Below are 15,487 nucleotides of genomic sequence, written 5' to 3'. Positions count from 1 at the left end.
TACAGATTGGAACCAGTAAGGAGCACAGACTGGAACCAGTAGAGAATACAGACTAGAACCAGTAAGAATGGCAGACTGGAACCAGCAGGGAATACAGACTGGAATCAGTGAGAAGAGCAGACTGGAACCAGTAGGGAATACAGACTGGTGCAAGTGAGGAGGACAGACTGGAACCAGCAGGGAATACAGACTGGCACCAGCAGGACCGTGCTCCCCCCCTCCCCAGCGGGTCCCTCCCCCCCCCGGGCCCCATTTAGGGGCGGGCGGGCGGCGGGTGCCAGTCTGCGGGTGACAGGGGGACAGTGGCACCGGGGGCTCCTCGCTGCCCTTCCCGACCTTTTCTTTTTTGCCCATTTTGCCTCTTTTTCCAGCCAAGAAGATGGCGCAGACGCCGCGGGGACACTTGCACACCGAGAGCCTGGGCATCGGCAAAGCCATCGCCGTCCTCACCTCCGGGGGGGACGCCCAGGGTAAGGGACACCCCGGTGACCCCCCAAAGCCGGCGGTTGCATGGGGGTTGAGCCCCATTTTGGGGAGAAACCAGGTGAAAATGGGGTTTTGGTGGCCAGATCCTGCGGCCGGTGGAGTTGCTGGAGTGGTTTTCTCTGGGTTGCAGTGTGGGGGTGACCTTGGGGGGGGATGGGGAGGTGACAAACCCATGGGGCAGAGTTAAGGGGGGGTTTGGGATGCTATGGGGGGGGGGTCTGGGTGCCCCATGCCAAAATTTGGGGAGGCTTAAAGGGACAGTGGCAGCACTCCAGTTGCCCAAAACCGCAAGGATTCAGCCCAAAGCTTGTCCTCCTCCCGGGTGGCCCCAGGGATGGGGGAGACCCCCTGGAGGGAGGGGGGTCACCCAGGCCGGGGGGGGGGGGGGTGTCTCTGCTCAGTGCCTGTCCCCCCCCCCCAGCACTGCGCTTGTCACCCGGTGTCATGCGGCACTGCCGCTAAATGTCAACAGGGCAAAAATAACCCGGGCAGCTGCGGGGCCGGATCCGTGCGGAGGGGTTTTGGGGGGGTCCGAGCCCGGCGCTGTGCAAGGAAATGGTGGCTTTGGGTGTGGGGGGGTGTCCCCTGGGGGGGGGGTCCCCCCCGGGGTGACGCTCTTGTCCTCCCCCAGGCATGAACGCGGCCGTCCGTGCCGTGGTACGGGTGGGCATCTACACCGGCGCCAAGGTCTACTTCGTGCATGAGGTCGGTGCTGTCCCCTCGTGTCCCCCACTAACATTCCCAGCCCCCTCCCCCCCCCAAAAAAAAAAAATGGGGTTGGGGGAATCATTTCAACATCAGGCTGTGTTGTGTGTCCCACCCCCCGACCACCCAGGGCTACCAGGGGCTGGTGGACGGTGGGGACAACATCAAGGAGGCCACGTGGGAGAGCGTCTCCATGATGCTGCAGCTGGTGAGCGGTGGCTGAGTCCGGCCAACTCGGTGCACTGATGGCGGTAGCCCAGGGAGGGGGGGGAATACGGTGTAACCCTATGCCACGGCGCCGGGGTCAAGCCTGAAAATAACCCGAAACCGGAGCTGGGCTGGGGGTAGGGATGGACAGATGGACATGGGGGTGCTGGGGGGGACCCAGCACCCATTGAGGGGGGGGTGGGGGTCCCACAGGGGGGCACCGTCATCGGCAGCGCCCGCTGCCAGGATTTTCGGACGCGAGAGGGACGCCTGAAAGCTGCCCGGAACCTGGTGAAACGCGGCATCACCAATCTCTGCGTCATCGGGGGCGATGGCAGCCTCACTGGTGCCGACACCTTCCGGGCTGAATGGAGCAGCCTCTTGGCTGAGCTGGTGAAAGTGGGTATGTGTCCCCTGTCCCCCCCCCCCCAAAAATTTCATCTGCGGGATGAAAAGAGGGTTTTGTACCAAAATCTGGGGGGCTGCACCAAAATCAGGGGGGGTCATACACAAAAAGGTGGGGTTTTTTTCCCCCTGTGCCAGAGGTTTGTGCTGGTGTTTGGTCCCGTGGGGGTGTTTTTTGGGGGGGACATAGAGGGAAAAGGGGGTGTCGCACCCTGCGGCAGGGGGGATCACGGCGGAGGAGGCGAAGAAGTCGAGTTTCCTGAACATCGTGGGCATGGTGGGCTCCATCGACAACGACTTTTGCGGCACCGACATGACCATCGGCACCGATTCGGCACTGCACCGGATTATGGAGATCGTGGACGCCATCACCACCACAGCCCAGAGGTGACGGGGACCCCCCCGTGTCCCCTGCGCCGGGGGGACCCAGGTGTCCGCACCCCGCTCCGGTTTGCCGTGGGGTGAAACTCCTGTCTCCCGCAGCCACCAGCGGACCTTCGTGCTGGAAGTGATGGGTCGCCACTGCGGGTACGTCCCCACGCCACCACCCAGATCCAGCTCCCGATAAAGAAAGCAGGGGGAAAAAACCCTAAACAGCCTCTTTTTTACCCGTTTCCAGCTACCTGGCGCTCATCACTGCCCTGGCCTGTGGCGCCGACTGGGTCTTCATCCCCGAGTCCCCCCCCGAGGATGACTGGGAAGATCACTTGTGCCGGAGGCTGACGGAGGTAGGACGGGCTCCAGCGGGCGCTTTGTCCCCATTGTTCCCATCCTCATTGTCCCCATCCTCATTGTCACCCCCCTTCTTCTGCCCCAGACCCGCCTGGGCGGCTCAAGGCTGAACATCATCATCGTGGCCGAGGGCGCCGTGGACAAGCACGGCAAGGCCATCACCTCCGACGACATCAAAACCGTGAGCCGGGAGGGAAGGGGAGGGGGATCACCTCTTGAGTTTTTTTTTGTCCCAGCCTTTTCCTGGCTCTGCTGTGGGGCCAGATCCAGGCGCATCCCTGTTTTACAGCTGGTGGTGAAGCGTTTGGGATACGACACCCGGGTCACCATCTTGGGCCACGTCCAGCGCGGTGGGACGCCCTCCGCCTTCGACCGCATCCTGGTGGGCAGCTCCCTCCTACCTTGGCCCCAGGGGAGAGGGGGATTCCTGGGGGGAGGGGGGGGGTAACATCCCTGTCCCCGTCCCTGTCCCCGCAGGGCAGCCGGATGGGTGTTGAAGCCGTCATGGCTCTGCTGGAGGGGACCCCTGAGACCCCCGCCTGTGTCGTCAGCCTCTCGGGCAACCAAGCCGTGCGCCTGCCCCTGATGGAGTGCGTCCAGGTGGTGAGTAGCGGGGTGATGGGACCCCCAGGGGCGCCCCCCGGGCTCCCCGCCGACGGGTGTGATGCAAACCCGGCCAGTGCGATGCAAACCAGCATCCGGCGTGACGCCAAGTCACACGGCGTGATGCAAGCCCGGCCGGGCGTGATGCAAAGCCATACGGCGCAATGCAAAGCTGGACGGTGCAGTGCAAACCTGGCTGGCGCTGTGCAAAGCCATACGGCGTGATGCAAAGCCATACAGCGCGATGCAAAGCCACATGGTGCGATTCCAACCTAGCCGGCGCGGTGCAAACCTGGCTGGTGTGGTGTGGTGCGGTGCAAAGCCAGCCAGCGCGATATAAAGCCATACGGTGCTGTGCAAACCCATGCGGTGCGGTGCCAGCCCAGCCGGCACGCTCCAAACCCCACCGGGGCAAAGCAAACCCATCCGACACAACGCAAACCCAGCTCGTGCCGTCCAAACCCATGCGGTGTGGTGCAAACCTGGCCGATGCGGTGTGGTACAGAGCCAGCCGGCACGATATAAAGCCGTACGGTGCGATGCAGAGCCAGACAGTGCGATGCAAAGCCAGCTGGCGTGGTGCAAACCCAGCATGGTGTAAAGCCATACGGTGCGGTGCGAAGCCATACAGCATGGTGTAAAGCCATACGGTGCAGTGCAAAGCCATACGGTGCGGTGCGAAGCCATACGGTGCGGTGCGAAGCCATACAGCATGGTGCAAAGCCATACGGTGCGGTGCAAAGCCATACAGCACGGTGCAAAGCCATACGGTGCGGTGCGAAGCTGTTTGGCGCGATGCAAACTTGTCCAACGCGATACAAACCCACCCATCTTTGTTCCCCACAGACCAAAGACGTGACGACGGCGATGAACGAGGGGCGCTTCGATGATGCCCTGAAGCTGCGGGGCCGGTGAGCGTCTGCACCCCGTACCCGGTGGGGACACGGGGCTCCGGCCACCCCTGGGGACTCCGGTGACCCCCAGGGGCTCCCACACCCACCTTCCCCAACTTTGCAGGAGTTTCCAAAACAACTGGAACGTGTACAAGCTGCTGGCACACATCCGCCCCCCCTCCACCAAGGTATGGCAGCTGGGAGGGGGTGACAGGGACCCCCCCCTGAACCCCACAACCCCTCCACCACCACCAACGCTGGCTCCTTGCTCCCCGTAGAGCGGTTACACGCTGGCCGTGCTCAACGTGGGCGCACCGGCCGCCGGCATGAACGCGGCCGTCAGATCCACGGTGCGGATCGGGCTCATCCATGGGCACCGCATGCTGGCGGTGCACGACGGCTTCGAAGGACTCGCCTACGGGAACGTGAGACCCCCGGGGAGGTTGGAGGGGGAATAGAGGGGGGCACAGGGTCAGGGGGGCAGCCCCAAAAAGCAGGAAAGGGGATGCTCAACCCCCTTCCTCACCCCAGCCCTGCTGCGGTTCATCCTGCTGTTGTCCCCCGACCTCGGGGGCACTGGGTTACCCAGTTATATCGGGTAATCGGTTATATACCAATACGGTAGTACCCAGTTATATACCCATATGGTCGCAGCACCCCAAAATCCTTCTCCTGTCCCCCGTCCTGAACTTGCTTCTTTCCCCCCAGGTGGAAGAGATCAGCTGGGAGAGGGTCGGCGGCTGGACTGGGCTGGGAGGATCCAAACTGGGGACGAAGAGGTAATGCTGCTCCCGGGGGAATCCTATGGGAGGGGGGGGACCCCCAGGTGGAGCCCCCGACCCCAGGAGGGCTCAGCCGGGGCGGTTTCACCCTCCCAGGACCCTGCCCAAGAAATACTTTGAGGAAATCAGCACCAACATCAGCAACTTTGGCATCCACGGGCTGATCATCATTGGAGGCTTCGAGGTGAGCGGCAGGGGGTGGGCACCGTGCCGGCACTGACACCCCACCGACACCAACACCCCATGTCCCTGTGTCCCACAGGCTTTCACGGGCAGTCTGGAGCTGGTGGAGGGGAGAGCCAAGTACGAGGAGCTCTGCATCCCGCTCTGCGTCATCCCCGCCACTGTCTCCAACAACGTCCCCGGCTCCGACTTCAGCATCGGTGCCGACACCGCGCTCAACACCATCACCACGGTGTGGCCCCGTGCCCCCCCAGCCCCCTCCTCATTCAACAACGGCAACACCCCTTAACCTAAATACTCTTTTTCCACCCCAATTCTTCCACCTCGGCAGACCTGTGACCGCATCAAGCAGTCAGCGGCCGGGACCAAGCGCCGCGTCTTCATCATCGAGACCATGGGCGGCTTCTGCGGCTACTTGGCCACCATGGCGGGGCTGGCGGGCGGCGCTGATGCTGCCTACATCTACGAGGAGCACTTCAACATCCACGACCTGCAGGTTGGGGATCCCCCTTACCCTCTGTCTCCCCCCCCAACTCAGGCATCGCCGCAGCCCCAGCGCGGTGGGTGCCCTTCCAAGCCCCCCCAATGCCTGTTTCATGCTCCATGTAGGTCAACGTGGAGCATTTAACGGAGAAGATGAAGACAACGGTGAAGAGGGGGCTGGTGCTCAGGTATGTATCTGGGGGGGGCGATATGGGATGAGGATTGGGGGGTGGAACAGGGATTGGGGGGTGGGATAGGATGGGGGGGTGTAACAGTGATTGGGGGGTGGGATGGGGGGCAGAACGGGGGTTGGGAGGGTGTGGAACAGGGGTTGGAACAGGGATTAAGAAGTGGGATAGGGGGCTGGAATGGAGATTGGGGTGTGTGTGGAATGGGGGTTGTAACAGGGATTAGGGGGTGGTACGGGATGGGGAGTGTGATGGGAATAGGGTGGGTGGCCGAGACCTGCTGCGCTTGTGCCCCCACCCCGTGAGCCCACCTCCCTCCCCGGCTACGCAGGAACGAGCGGTGCAATGAGAACTACACCACCGACTTCATCTACAACCTCTACTCGGAGGAAGGGAAGGGCATCTTCGACTGCCGGAAAAACGTGCTGGGGCACATGCAGCAGGTCCGGACCCCCCCAGGCAATGAGAGCGCGGCCCCCCCCCAGGACAGGGGCTGTGGGTCAGGAGACCCTCACCCGGGGCTTCCCCCTCTTCACCCACTGATTTTTCTGGCACAGGGTGGCACCCCAACCCCCTTCGACAGGAATTTCGGCACCAAAATGGGTGCCAAGGCAGTGGCCTGGATCACCGGGAAGATCAAGGAATGCTCCCGGCACGGTGGGTGCTGCACCCCGGGGGGGGGTGTTCCCTGCCTTCTTTCCAAAGACCCCTTACCCATCCCCACCGCCAAAAACAAGCCCCCGGCTCTTTCCCAACGCGCACACGTGCTGCAATCCCTCAACGGCGAGGGCTCCCCTGCAGATTCTGAGGGGTTCTTTCCCCCTCCTGAAGGGTCCAAAACGCTGAGCTCACTCCCCGCCTCCCCTCGCAGGTCGGATCTTTGCCAACACGGCCGACTCGGCGTGTCTGCTGGGCATGCGCAAGCGCAGCCTCGTCTTCCAGCCCATCGCCGAGCTCAAGGAGCAGACGGACTTCGAGTAGGTGCCCCCTTTTTATCCACCCCCCTGCCCCAGGAAGGATAAATCATAGAATAGAAACATTGAATTGCCTAAGTTGGAAGGGACTTTTAAGATCATCAAGTCCAACCACTGCCAAGTCCACTAAACCGTGTCCCTCAGCACCATGTCTGCCCAGCTTTTAAACACCTCCAGGGATGGAGACTCCACCACTTCTCTGGGCAGCCCGGTCCAATGCTTGACAACCCTTTTGGTAAAGAATTTTTTGCTAATATCCATCCTAAACCTCCCCTGGCACAACCTGAGGCCGTTTCCTCTTGTCTTGTTGCCAGTTCCTTGGGAGAAGAAACCCCCTCTCGCTACACTCTCCTTTCAGGGAGCTGTAGAGAGTGAGAAGGTCTCCCCTCAGCCTCCTTTTCTTCAGGCTGAACACCCCCAGTTCCCTCAGCCACTCCTCATAAGTTCTCCAGACCCTTCTCCTTGTGCTCCAGACCCCTCACTGGCTCCGTTGCCATTCTCTAGTCACACTCCAGCCCCTCAGTGTCTTTCTTGTTGCGAGGGGCCCAAAACTGAACATGGTATTCGAGGTGGGGCCTCACCATTGCCATGGGGGGACAATCACTGCCCCAGTCCTGCTGGCCGCACTATTCCTGATACCAGCCAGGATGCTGTTGGCTTTCTTGGCCACTTGGGCACACTGCTAGCTCGTATTCAACCGCCTGGCGACCAACACCCCCAGGTCCTTTTCCACCAGCCCCTCTGCCCTACGCCTGAAGCGCTGCAGGGTGTTGTTAAACAGAAGCTGGGAATGCCGCCCCAGGTGATGCCGTGTTGTTTCCACCCGGGACCATCACGCTGCCCTCTCTCTCTTGCCCAGGCACCGCATCCCCAAGGAGCAGTGGTGGCTGAAGCTTCGCCCCATCCTAAAAATCCTGGCTAAGTACCACATTGAGCTGGACACCTCGGAGAAAGCCCACCTGGAGCACGTCGTGCGCAAGAGCATGTCATTTGAGTCCAACATCTAAGAGGCAACGGCCGACACGGCTTCCCCCACCCCAGAGCATGTCCCCGTGTTGCTCCAGGGAACCTCCGAAACAAGCGTTCCCCATTGTAGCTCGCCCCTCCCAGGGGAAGCCAGGCAGCACCTCCACACCCCGAGGGTACCCGCTGCCTCGGCAAAAGAGTGGTTTTCCCGAAGCAGAAGGTTTCCTCAGGGTAAATTTTGGGTTGGTTTAGGTATTTTATAGGCTTTTTAAACAGAAAAGCATTTCCCCAAGTGTTGCGGCGGGACGTTGCAATGAGCTGAGTGCAAGCGGTCCGGGTAGAGTCCCTAGGGCACCACTTTAGTGTTAAAAATTCAAAATTAAAATGCTTCAATAAACTCACCACTCACTCGTGGTAGCAAACACGAATTGGGCTCCAACCCTCCGGCACTCACCCCCTGGGGAAGGGGAACACAGCTCCTGCAGCCCCGCACGCACCCCTGGTCCCGATGGCTTCATTTCCCAGCACAACAGGGAGGAATAAAATATACATAACCTGCTTTTTCTCCCCAAAGTTCCTCCCATAAAGCAATTATCAAAGTTTACCCGCCTGACTTCACCTTGGAGTGAAGAAGGAGAGCACCGGGCAGCTCTCCCAGGTGAGGAACACGCACTCGGAGGATGATGCAGCTTGGTGCATCGTCAAGATCCCAAAAAACCTCAGCCAAGGGCAGAGGTGTGGGCACGAAGGCGGACTGGGAGCAGCAAGGGGGATCAGAACTCATTGGCATGAGCTTTTAATGAGGTGTCACCACGGAGAGGGTGACGTTACAGTTCTCATTGGTGTGACGGGGACCGTACATGGTGCCAAAAACACGCGCAGGAACGAAACCAGCAGCAGCACCCCCAAACCCCATCCTAACACACCCTTCCCTGTTCAGGAAGGACCCCAAATGAGCAGAGTCAACCTTCTGCGCTCCCTTGCTAACCCCAGCTGTGAGAGTGTGACACACACACCTTCAAGCACACGGCGAGCCCTTTATTTCTGTGAATACATGACGGTGCGTGCAGGAATGCCGCTGCCACCGGGAGCGAGCAGTGCCGAACAGAGAGCCGGCACTGCCCAGGGGGGTCCTGCCCAGTGCTCCACTGCCAGCACGTCCTCACGCCTCCTTCTAAAATCTGTATATACACACACATAAATAAAATCAACAACAAAGCGGTGAGTTGATGGTGCAAAACCAAAGCTAGGGAAGAGCTCGGGTGGTTTATCACGTGGCAGATGAGAGGGAAACCCTCTGCTCAGGGCCAGGGAGCATCCCGCGCTCTGACCAGAGCTACTCCGGAGATGGAGGGAAATATTTCTTCTGCTCACACACATTACAGCCAAAGTGTTGGTTCCCACACTCGTCCCCGCTATGGCGCTGACGTGTCTTAAAAAATATAGGTAAGAAGGGAAAAATACACTTCCATGTGTTGAAGGGATACCCCATGTCTGCCCGAAGTGCCGGGAGCTGCAGACACGCAAGCTCTGGCCCATCTGCGGGGTGTTGTGCTGTGGCCGTGAGCGGGTGTTGGCGCTGAGCGAAGGTGCCAGCCCGCACTGTTACACAAATTACAGGCTTGCTACGCATGCTTAAGGTGGGCTTTTCCACTGGACTTCCAGGCATCATGTCCCACAGGACTTCTCTGGGTCCAACACCACCTTCTCTCGATTTCCTGCCCCAGGTCCTTCAAAGAAGGAGGGTTTCCCCCTTCTCCCCGCACCCAGAAAGCCTTCCCTTCCCCAAGGTCTGCTCCAATGCAAGGAAAAAAAAAACCAAATTAAAAAAAACAGGTTAATCCAACAGCTGGGATATAATTTGCCATTAAAGGGGGATCCTTCATCTCACGAGACCAAAATCGAGGGGAAGGCGCATGTGAGGAGCCGCCAAGCAGGTGCTGTGGGCACAGAGATGACACGGGGCCATCTGTGAGCAGCACCGGGGGATTCCTGCTGCCCTGCGCCGGCTCAGGTGGAAAAGCAGAGCAGGAGGAAAGCCGGGACAGCAACCAGGGAGGAGAATCTGGCACCTGCAAGTCCCAAACCAAGCAGTGAACCTCATCCCCAGCGCTGCCACGAGGAAGCAGTGACAAAGGGAGCCGAATGCTGGTGGGGAAGAGCCCCGGCGCCTCGTCTTTTGCTTAGCTAAGGAGTAACACGTACTCTTTCAGGCAGGTGGGCAAGGGCAGCTGCTTCACCGCCTCCGGCAGGAACCGCACACCCAGGCTGCGGCGCACGGCGTAACGGGACAGCGTCTGTAGGGTACCAGGGGCTGAGCAGAGCCGGGTGAGCTTTTCGCAGAGCTGCTGATCCCTGGTCACCTCCCAGGGCATGCTGCCGTTTTTTCTCAGCTCAAAATGTCCGATAGCTCGATGGAGAAGATCGAAGCAGGAATCCTCACGCTCTGTACCCAATCCCCGCACCAGCAATGCCACCAACCGCGAGATGGGGGTTTGGCCTTTCAAATTAACCACCCGGACCTCCGCCCCGAAGTCGAGCAGGATGCTGACGCTTTCCAGGTTACCCTTCATGGCTGCCCAGCTGAGCGGCGTGTCGTTGTTGTAATCACGGGCGTTCACCAAGGCGCCGTTCTCCAGCAGTGACCGCACGCACTCGGCGTTGTTCTTGAAGGCAGCCCAGTGGAGCGGGGTGTCCTTGTTGCCGTCCAACGCGTTGGGATTGGCCCCATACTCCAGGAGGATTTCCACACAGGTTTCATCCTTTTCCGCCGCGTAGTGAAGGGCTGTTCGGTTGTAGCCATCCAGGGCATTGACCTGCAGGAGCAGGGGAGGGAAGAGAAAGGATTCAGGAATCACTGAGGTATCCCAGCTCCTGCTGGCGGCAGGAGAAGCTCTGCAGGCGCTGCGTGAAACTGTTTCCGCATCCCAAATTTAGCAGATGGGAAAACAATGCAGGGAGTGTGGGGTATAACCCACTGGTGGCCTGAAGGAAGTGCCAAAAATGAGGCAATATGTAGGTTTCAATTCTTCCTTCAGGCTTGCACCACAAAACTACCCTCCCTCCCCAGACAAGGGGCACCTCTAAGCTCCGAGATACAAACATTTTTCCCTCCCTACAGGGAGGATAAACATTCACCCAGACCCATTTTGCGCTGTGAGGGGGCACAAAACCTGCACTGCTTAAAACCATCGGCTCAAATCTCAGCTGTTTATCAGCACCCGCCACTGCCTCCTGAACTCCCAGCCCCTTTCCAAAGTGATCTTTGCATTTTTAACGTGTTTTTGTTCTTTAAAAGCCTTTACCTCCGCTCCCTTCTGCAGCAGCAGCTCAACGCAGTCGGCATCAGCCACCATGCAGGCACAGTGCAGCGGTTTCAGGGTGCCGTGCATGCAGTTCACATCTGCACCCTGCGAGGAGACAGGAAACCGCAGCGGGGATTAGCAAACCCACCCGCTCTTGGCCCTTTTCCACCCCCAAGCCAGCAGCTGATGCACCTTGATTTGCATCGTTAGAAAATGTTTATTAATAGATATCTGGCGTAACGCTCCCACGCAAGCCCTGGGGTTTGTTTTTCAGACCAGGCACCGCGGTTGCACAGAGCTTCCGGCCGGGTAGAAGTGCTCGACAGCCTGTGTCCCTGCTCCCAGCCTCAATTTTAATTAATTCATTGTCACTAAACAATGCTTGAAGAGACCTGGGTGCCGCAGGGGTCTGGCAGAACCTGTGCAGAGGTTCACTGCCCGCACACCGGCTCTCTGTGTCACAGGATCATGAGGAACGGCGCGTATGAGGCCAACGGTGGGGTTGGAGAAGCAAGTGGAGCGCTCTGCCTCTGGTAAATAAACTGACAGCTGTTCAAAAGCCACTGGCGTGGCCTGAGCTGCCCTGGGAGCATCCCCTGGTGGGACACAGCCCCTGGCTGAACCTGGGGCTAGTTGGCTTTGAAAGGGCATCTCCGAGGAGCTTTAAGAGGCTCGGCGGAGCCCTCGCCACCCAAAATAGCTCAGCAGCTGCTGGGATCAGCCAGGCTTAGCCAGAGCTCTCCACTGCCTTTAAGAATCATAGAATCCCAACTTGGAAGGGACCTCGAGGATCATCTAGTCCAACCTTTCTTGGACTTATTTTAAGGCCCAAAGCTTCATTTTTAGGGTCTAAACCCTCATTTATAGGGTCAAAAGTTGCATTTATTGGGTCTGAAGCTGCATTTTGAGGGTCCAAAGCATAATTTATCGAGTCCAAACCCCTCTTTTTAGGGCCCAAAGCCTTTTTTTTTTTTTTTTTTTTTTTTACTGCCCAAAGCTATATTTACAGGGTCCAAAGGCTCATTTTTACTTTCCATAGCCATTTTTATGTTTCAAAGCCTCATTTTTACCACAGAATCATCGAAACCCAGGTTGGAAGGGACCTCAAAGATCATATGGTCTGATCTTTCTTGGCACAAGCCATGGTCTAGACAAGACAGCCCAGCACCATGACCAACTGAATCTTAAAAGTGTCCAATGTTGGGGAATCCCCCACATTCCTGGGAAGATTATTCCAGTGGCAGGTGGTTCTCACTGTGAAACATTTTCCTCGTGTCCAATTCGAATCTTCCCCGGGAGTAACTTGTACCCATCACCCCTCCTCTTTTCCATGTAACCCCTTGTAAAAAGGGAGTCTCCATCTACTTCGTAGCCACCCTTTAAAGACTGGAATGTGGTGATGAGGTCTCCCCCAAGGCTTCTTTCCCCGAGGCTGAACAAACCCCGTTCTCTCAGCCTTTCCTCACACAGCAGTTTCCTTGGCCTTGGATCATCCTGGTAACCCTTCTCTGGACCCTCTCCAGCCTGGCCTTTTTTATGTAGGCTCATAGAATGGTTTGGGTTGGAAGAGACCTTTAAAGCTCATCTAGTGCCACCCCCTGCCCTGGGCAGGGACACCTCCCACCAGCCCAGGTTGCTCCAAGCCCCATCCAGCCTGGCCTTGAACACCTCCAGGGATGGGACAGCCACAGCTTCTCGGGGCAACCTGTGCCAGGGGCTCACCACCCGCACAGGCAACAATTTCTTCACAATATCTTATTTAAATCTCCTCTCTTTCAGTTTAAAACCATTCCCCTTCATCCTATCATACATCAGGCACCAAAACTGCACTCAGCATTCCAGGGCTGCCCTGACAGCGTGGCCCGGGCTGAGCCGAAGCTCCCAGACCCAAGACCTTCACCCCGAGGGGCACCGATGCCTCCAGCCCAGCCCTCCAGCCGCGAAACGGGGGCGGTAACCCTCCGGCAGCACCGGGACACCCCGCAGACTCAGGGAGGGGGTGCCCCCCCATGGCCCCCTCCCCTACAAACCCTCCGTTTCCTTCCCGAGCGCTCGGCAGCACCGGGCGGGGTGGGCGGCGGGGGCTCACCCTGCCGATGAGATCCTCCACGTTGTCCCGCGGGAAAGAACGGATGGCGGCGATGGTGCGGATGAGCCGCTCTGACAGCGAGTACTTGCTCTGGATGCTCTGCATGATGTACCACATAGTGCGGGCCGGCCCGGCCGCCGCCGCCTCCGCATGCCCCGGGGCGGCCCCACCGAGGCCCCGCCGCCCCCCCTCCCCCCCGCTGCGGAGGGAATAGCTGACCGAACCACAGCGAACGCCGCGGGAAGGAGCGGGGGATGCCGGGGAGATCCGCGGGAAGATGCTGGCGGGGGGGGGGGGGGGGCTGAGGGTGTCCCGGAGCTCCGCGCGGTCCCAGCGCGGCCGCTCCAGGCCCAGCGGGAGGCGGAAGCCGCCACCACAACCCGGAAGTGACGAGCCGTGCCGCGACGCATGCGTAGCGAGAGGCCACGCTTCCCGCCCTCCCGACTACCTCACCTCCAATCCGACTGCCGGTGTCCCCCGAAGCTCCGCCTCCTCGGGTTCGGGGTTCCCGTACCCTTGCGCACCGCTCTCCTCCAATCGCCAGCCGTTCTCGCCCGCAAGCCCCGCCCTCTCTAGGCTCTCCACCAATCCGCCCTCTTCCTGCTCACCGCTAGCATCCGGCGGCCCCAATTGGGAGCGCTAGGGGGGACGACATCCCCGGCGTCGCCATGGCAACGGGGCCTGCTGCAGCCCCAGAGCGCCCCGGGCTGGCGGGGACAGGCGGGATTGTTCAGCCTGGAGAAGAAAAGGCTCTGGGGAGACCTTAGAGCCCCTTCCAGTGCCTAAAGGGGCTCCAGGAAAGCTGGGGAGGGACTCTGGATCAGGGAGGGGAGCCATGGGATGAGGGGGAACAGTTCGACACTGCAAGAGGGGAGATTTAGGTGAGATATCAGGAAGAAATTGTTGAGTGTGCGGGTGGTGAGCCCCTGGCGCAGGTTGCCCCGAGAAGCTGTGGCTGCCCCATCCCTGGAGGTGTTCAAGGCCAGGTTGGACAGGGCTCGGAGCAACCTGGGCTGGGGGGAGGTGTCCCTGCCCAGGGCGGGGGTTGGAACTGGATGGTCTTCAAGTCTTCTCGGCTTCTCCAAGTCCTTCTCTGGTTCTGCGATACAGACACAAAGGACAAGAAATCCTCCATGATGGAGGAGGTGTCTATAGGGACTGGGGGCTCTGGCCAGTGTTGAGGGGGTCTCTGTAGAGCTGGGAAGGTCTGGCGGAGGCCAGAGGGGCTCTACAGGGCCCACGGGGGGCTCTATGAGGGCTCTGGAGGGGCTCTATCAGAGCCCTGGGCGGAAGGGGATGGGGCTATAGGCCGGGGGTCCCGCCCTCTCCCCAGCCAATGGCGCGCCGCCGTCGCGCTCACAGTAACGTTACGCTCCGTCCCTTCCGGCATCCAATCCGCTGCCAGGGCCCCACCAGGCGCATGCGCCCTGAGCGTTCCCGGGCTGCCCTGACCCCGGCGCTGCCGTAGAGTGAGCGCCGTGACGTCAGCGGGGCGCGCGGCAGCAGGGACCGGGATGCAGCGGGCGGTGCGGAGCGCAGTGTGCGGGGCGGCGCGGGTGAGCTGCGGGACGGATCCCCCACCCCACCCCACCCCACCCCACCCCCCCCCTTCCCGCCAATCGGGACACCCCCGCGAACCCCTCCCCCCCCTCCCCGGGACCGTCCCAGCCCTCCTTCCCGCCAATCGGGGCCTTCTCCCACACACCCGGAGCCCTCCCGGGGCTCCTCCTCCGCTCCCAGGACCCCCCGGCTAACCGGGACCTCTCCTGAGGCTCCCCATACCCCGCACCGGAGCCCCCCCCGCCAACCAGAGCCATCCCCGGACGCTTCCCCCCGCACCGGGACACACCCCCCCCCCCCCCCCGAGGCTTCCCCTCCCCCACCGGGACCATCCCCGGGCCCTCTTCCCGTCAACCGGGACCCTCCCGAGACTCCCCCCCCCCCCCCCCCCCCCTTCCCCCGGCACCGGGATCTCCCCGGACTTCTCCGTCCCCTCCACGGGGAGGGGGTGTGTGTGTGGTGGTCCCGGTGCCAGCTCACCCCCCTCTCCCCCTCAGGTCCCCCCGGCCCGTTTTTTCCGTGCCGCCCCTCCGGTGCTGGCGGCGGACAAAGAGGCGCTGCTGGAACTGCGGCGGCGAACGGGGCTGCCGTTCATGAAGTGCCGGGAGGCCCTGCAGCGCTACGGGGGGCGCTGGAACAGGTAGGGGGGCCGGGAGCCGGGGGGGAGAGGAACGGGACCGGTGGGGTAGACGGGGGGGGACCGGGGGGTGGGTGGGGGTACGGAAACCGGCTGGGGGAGAAACCGAGAGGGGAGACTGGGGTAGGGGAGGAGCAGGGGAACGGGAGGAGGGGGACTTGGGGGGGGGGTGGGGGGGCGGGCTGACATGGGGGCAGCTCAGGGGGGAGGGGGGGGACACGGGCGAGCACCAGGAGGAGGAGGACCCGGGAGGGGACACCCTGGGGGGGGCCGGGGGGGGGGTGTGACA

At 60.8% G+C, this 15,487-nt stretch overlaps 2 protein-coding genes across 2 annotated transcripts; one reads left to right on the top strand and one right to left on the bottom strand.

The window, feature by feature from the left end:
- The first annotated feature begins 270 nt into the window (after nucleotides 1-270).
- PFKM (phosphofructokinase, muscle) lies at nucleotides 271-8,035 on the top strand. The gene is made up of 22 exons (XM_082496413.1): nucleotides 271-470; nucleotides 1,118-1,191; nucleotides 1,322-1,399; nucleotides 1,612-1,801; nucleotides 2,025-2,190; nucleotides 2,287-2,331; nucleotides 2,423-2,531; nucleotides 2,621-2,716; nucleotides 2,825-2,917; nucleotides 3,013-3,138; nucleotides 3,985-4,049; nucleotides 4,156-4,219; nucleotides 4,310-4,456; nucleotides 4,740-4,810; nucleotides 4,910-4,997; nucleotides 5,076-5,228; nucleotides 5,328-5,492; nucleotides 5,606-5,667; nucleotides 5,999-6,110; nucleotides 6,225-6,324; nucleotides 6,539-6,644; nucleotides 7,501-8,035. Exons 1-22 carry the CDS (start codon nucleotides 380-382, stop codon nucleotides 7,646-7,648), a joined length of 2,349 nt encoding a protein of 782 aa, XP_082352539.1. The 5' UTR covers nucleotides 271-379; the 3' UTR covers nucleotides 7,649-8,035.
- A 589-nt stretch (nucleotides 8,036-8,624) lies between these two features.
- On the bottom strand, nucleotides 8,625-13,238 carry ASB8 (ankyrin repeat and SOCS box containing 8). Its single transcript, XM_082496436.1, has 3 exons — nucleotides 13,002-13,238; nucleotides 10,913-11,017; nucleotides 8,625-10,423 (listed from the first exon to the last, which is right to left on the bottom strand). The coding sequence occupies exons 1-3, from the start codon at nucleotides 13,116-13,118 to the stop codon at nucleotides 9,791-9,793; spliced, it is 855 nt and encodes a 284-aa protein (XP_082352562.1). The 5' UTR covers nucleotides 13,119-13,238; the 3' UTR covers nucleotides 8,625-9,790.
- Between the last annotated feature and the right edge of the window lie 2,249 nt (nucleotides 13,239-15,487).

The sequence above is a fragment of the Vanellus vanellus genome (assembly GCF_965231255.1).
Source record: "Vanellus vanellus genome assembly, chromosome: 28".
In the NCBI taxonomy this organism is placed as follows: Eukaryota; Metazoa; Chordata; class Aves; order Charadriiformes; family Charadriidae; genus Vanellus; species Vanellus vanellus.
Note: the sequence above shows the minus strand (reverse complement) of the source record. Positions and strands in the feature narration are given on the sequence as shown.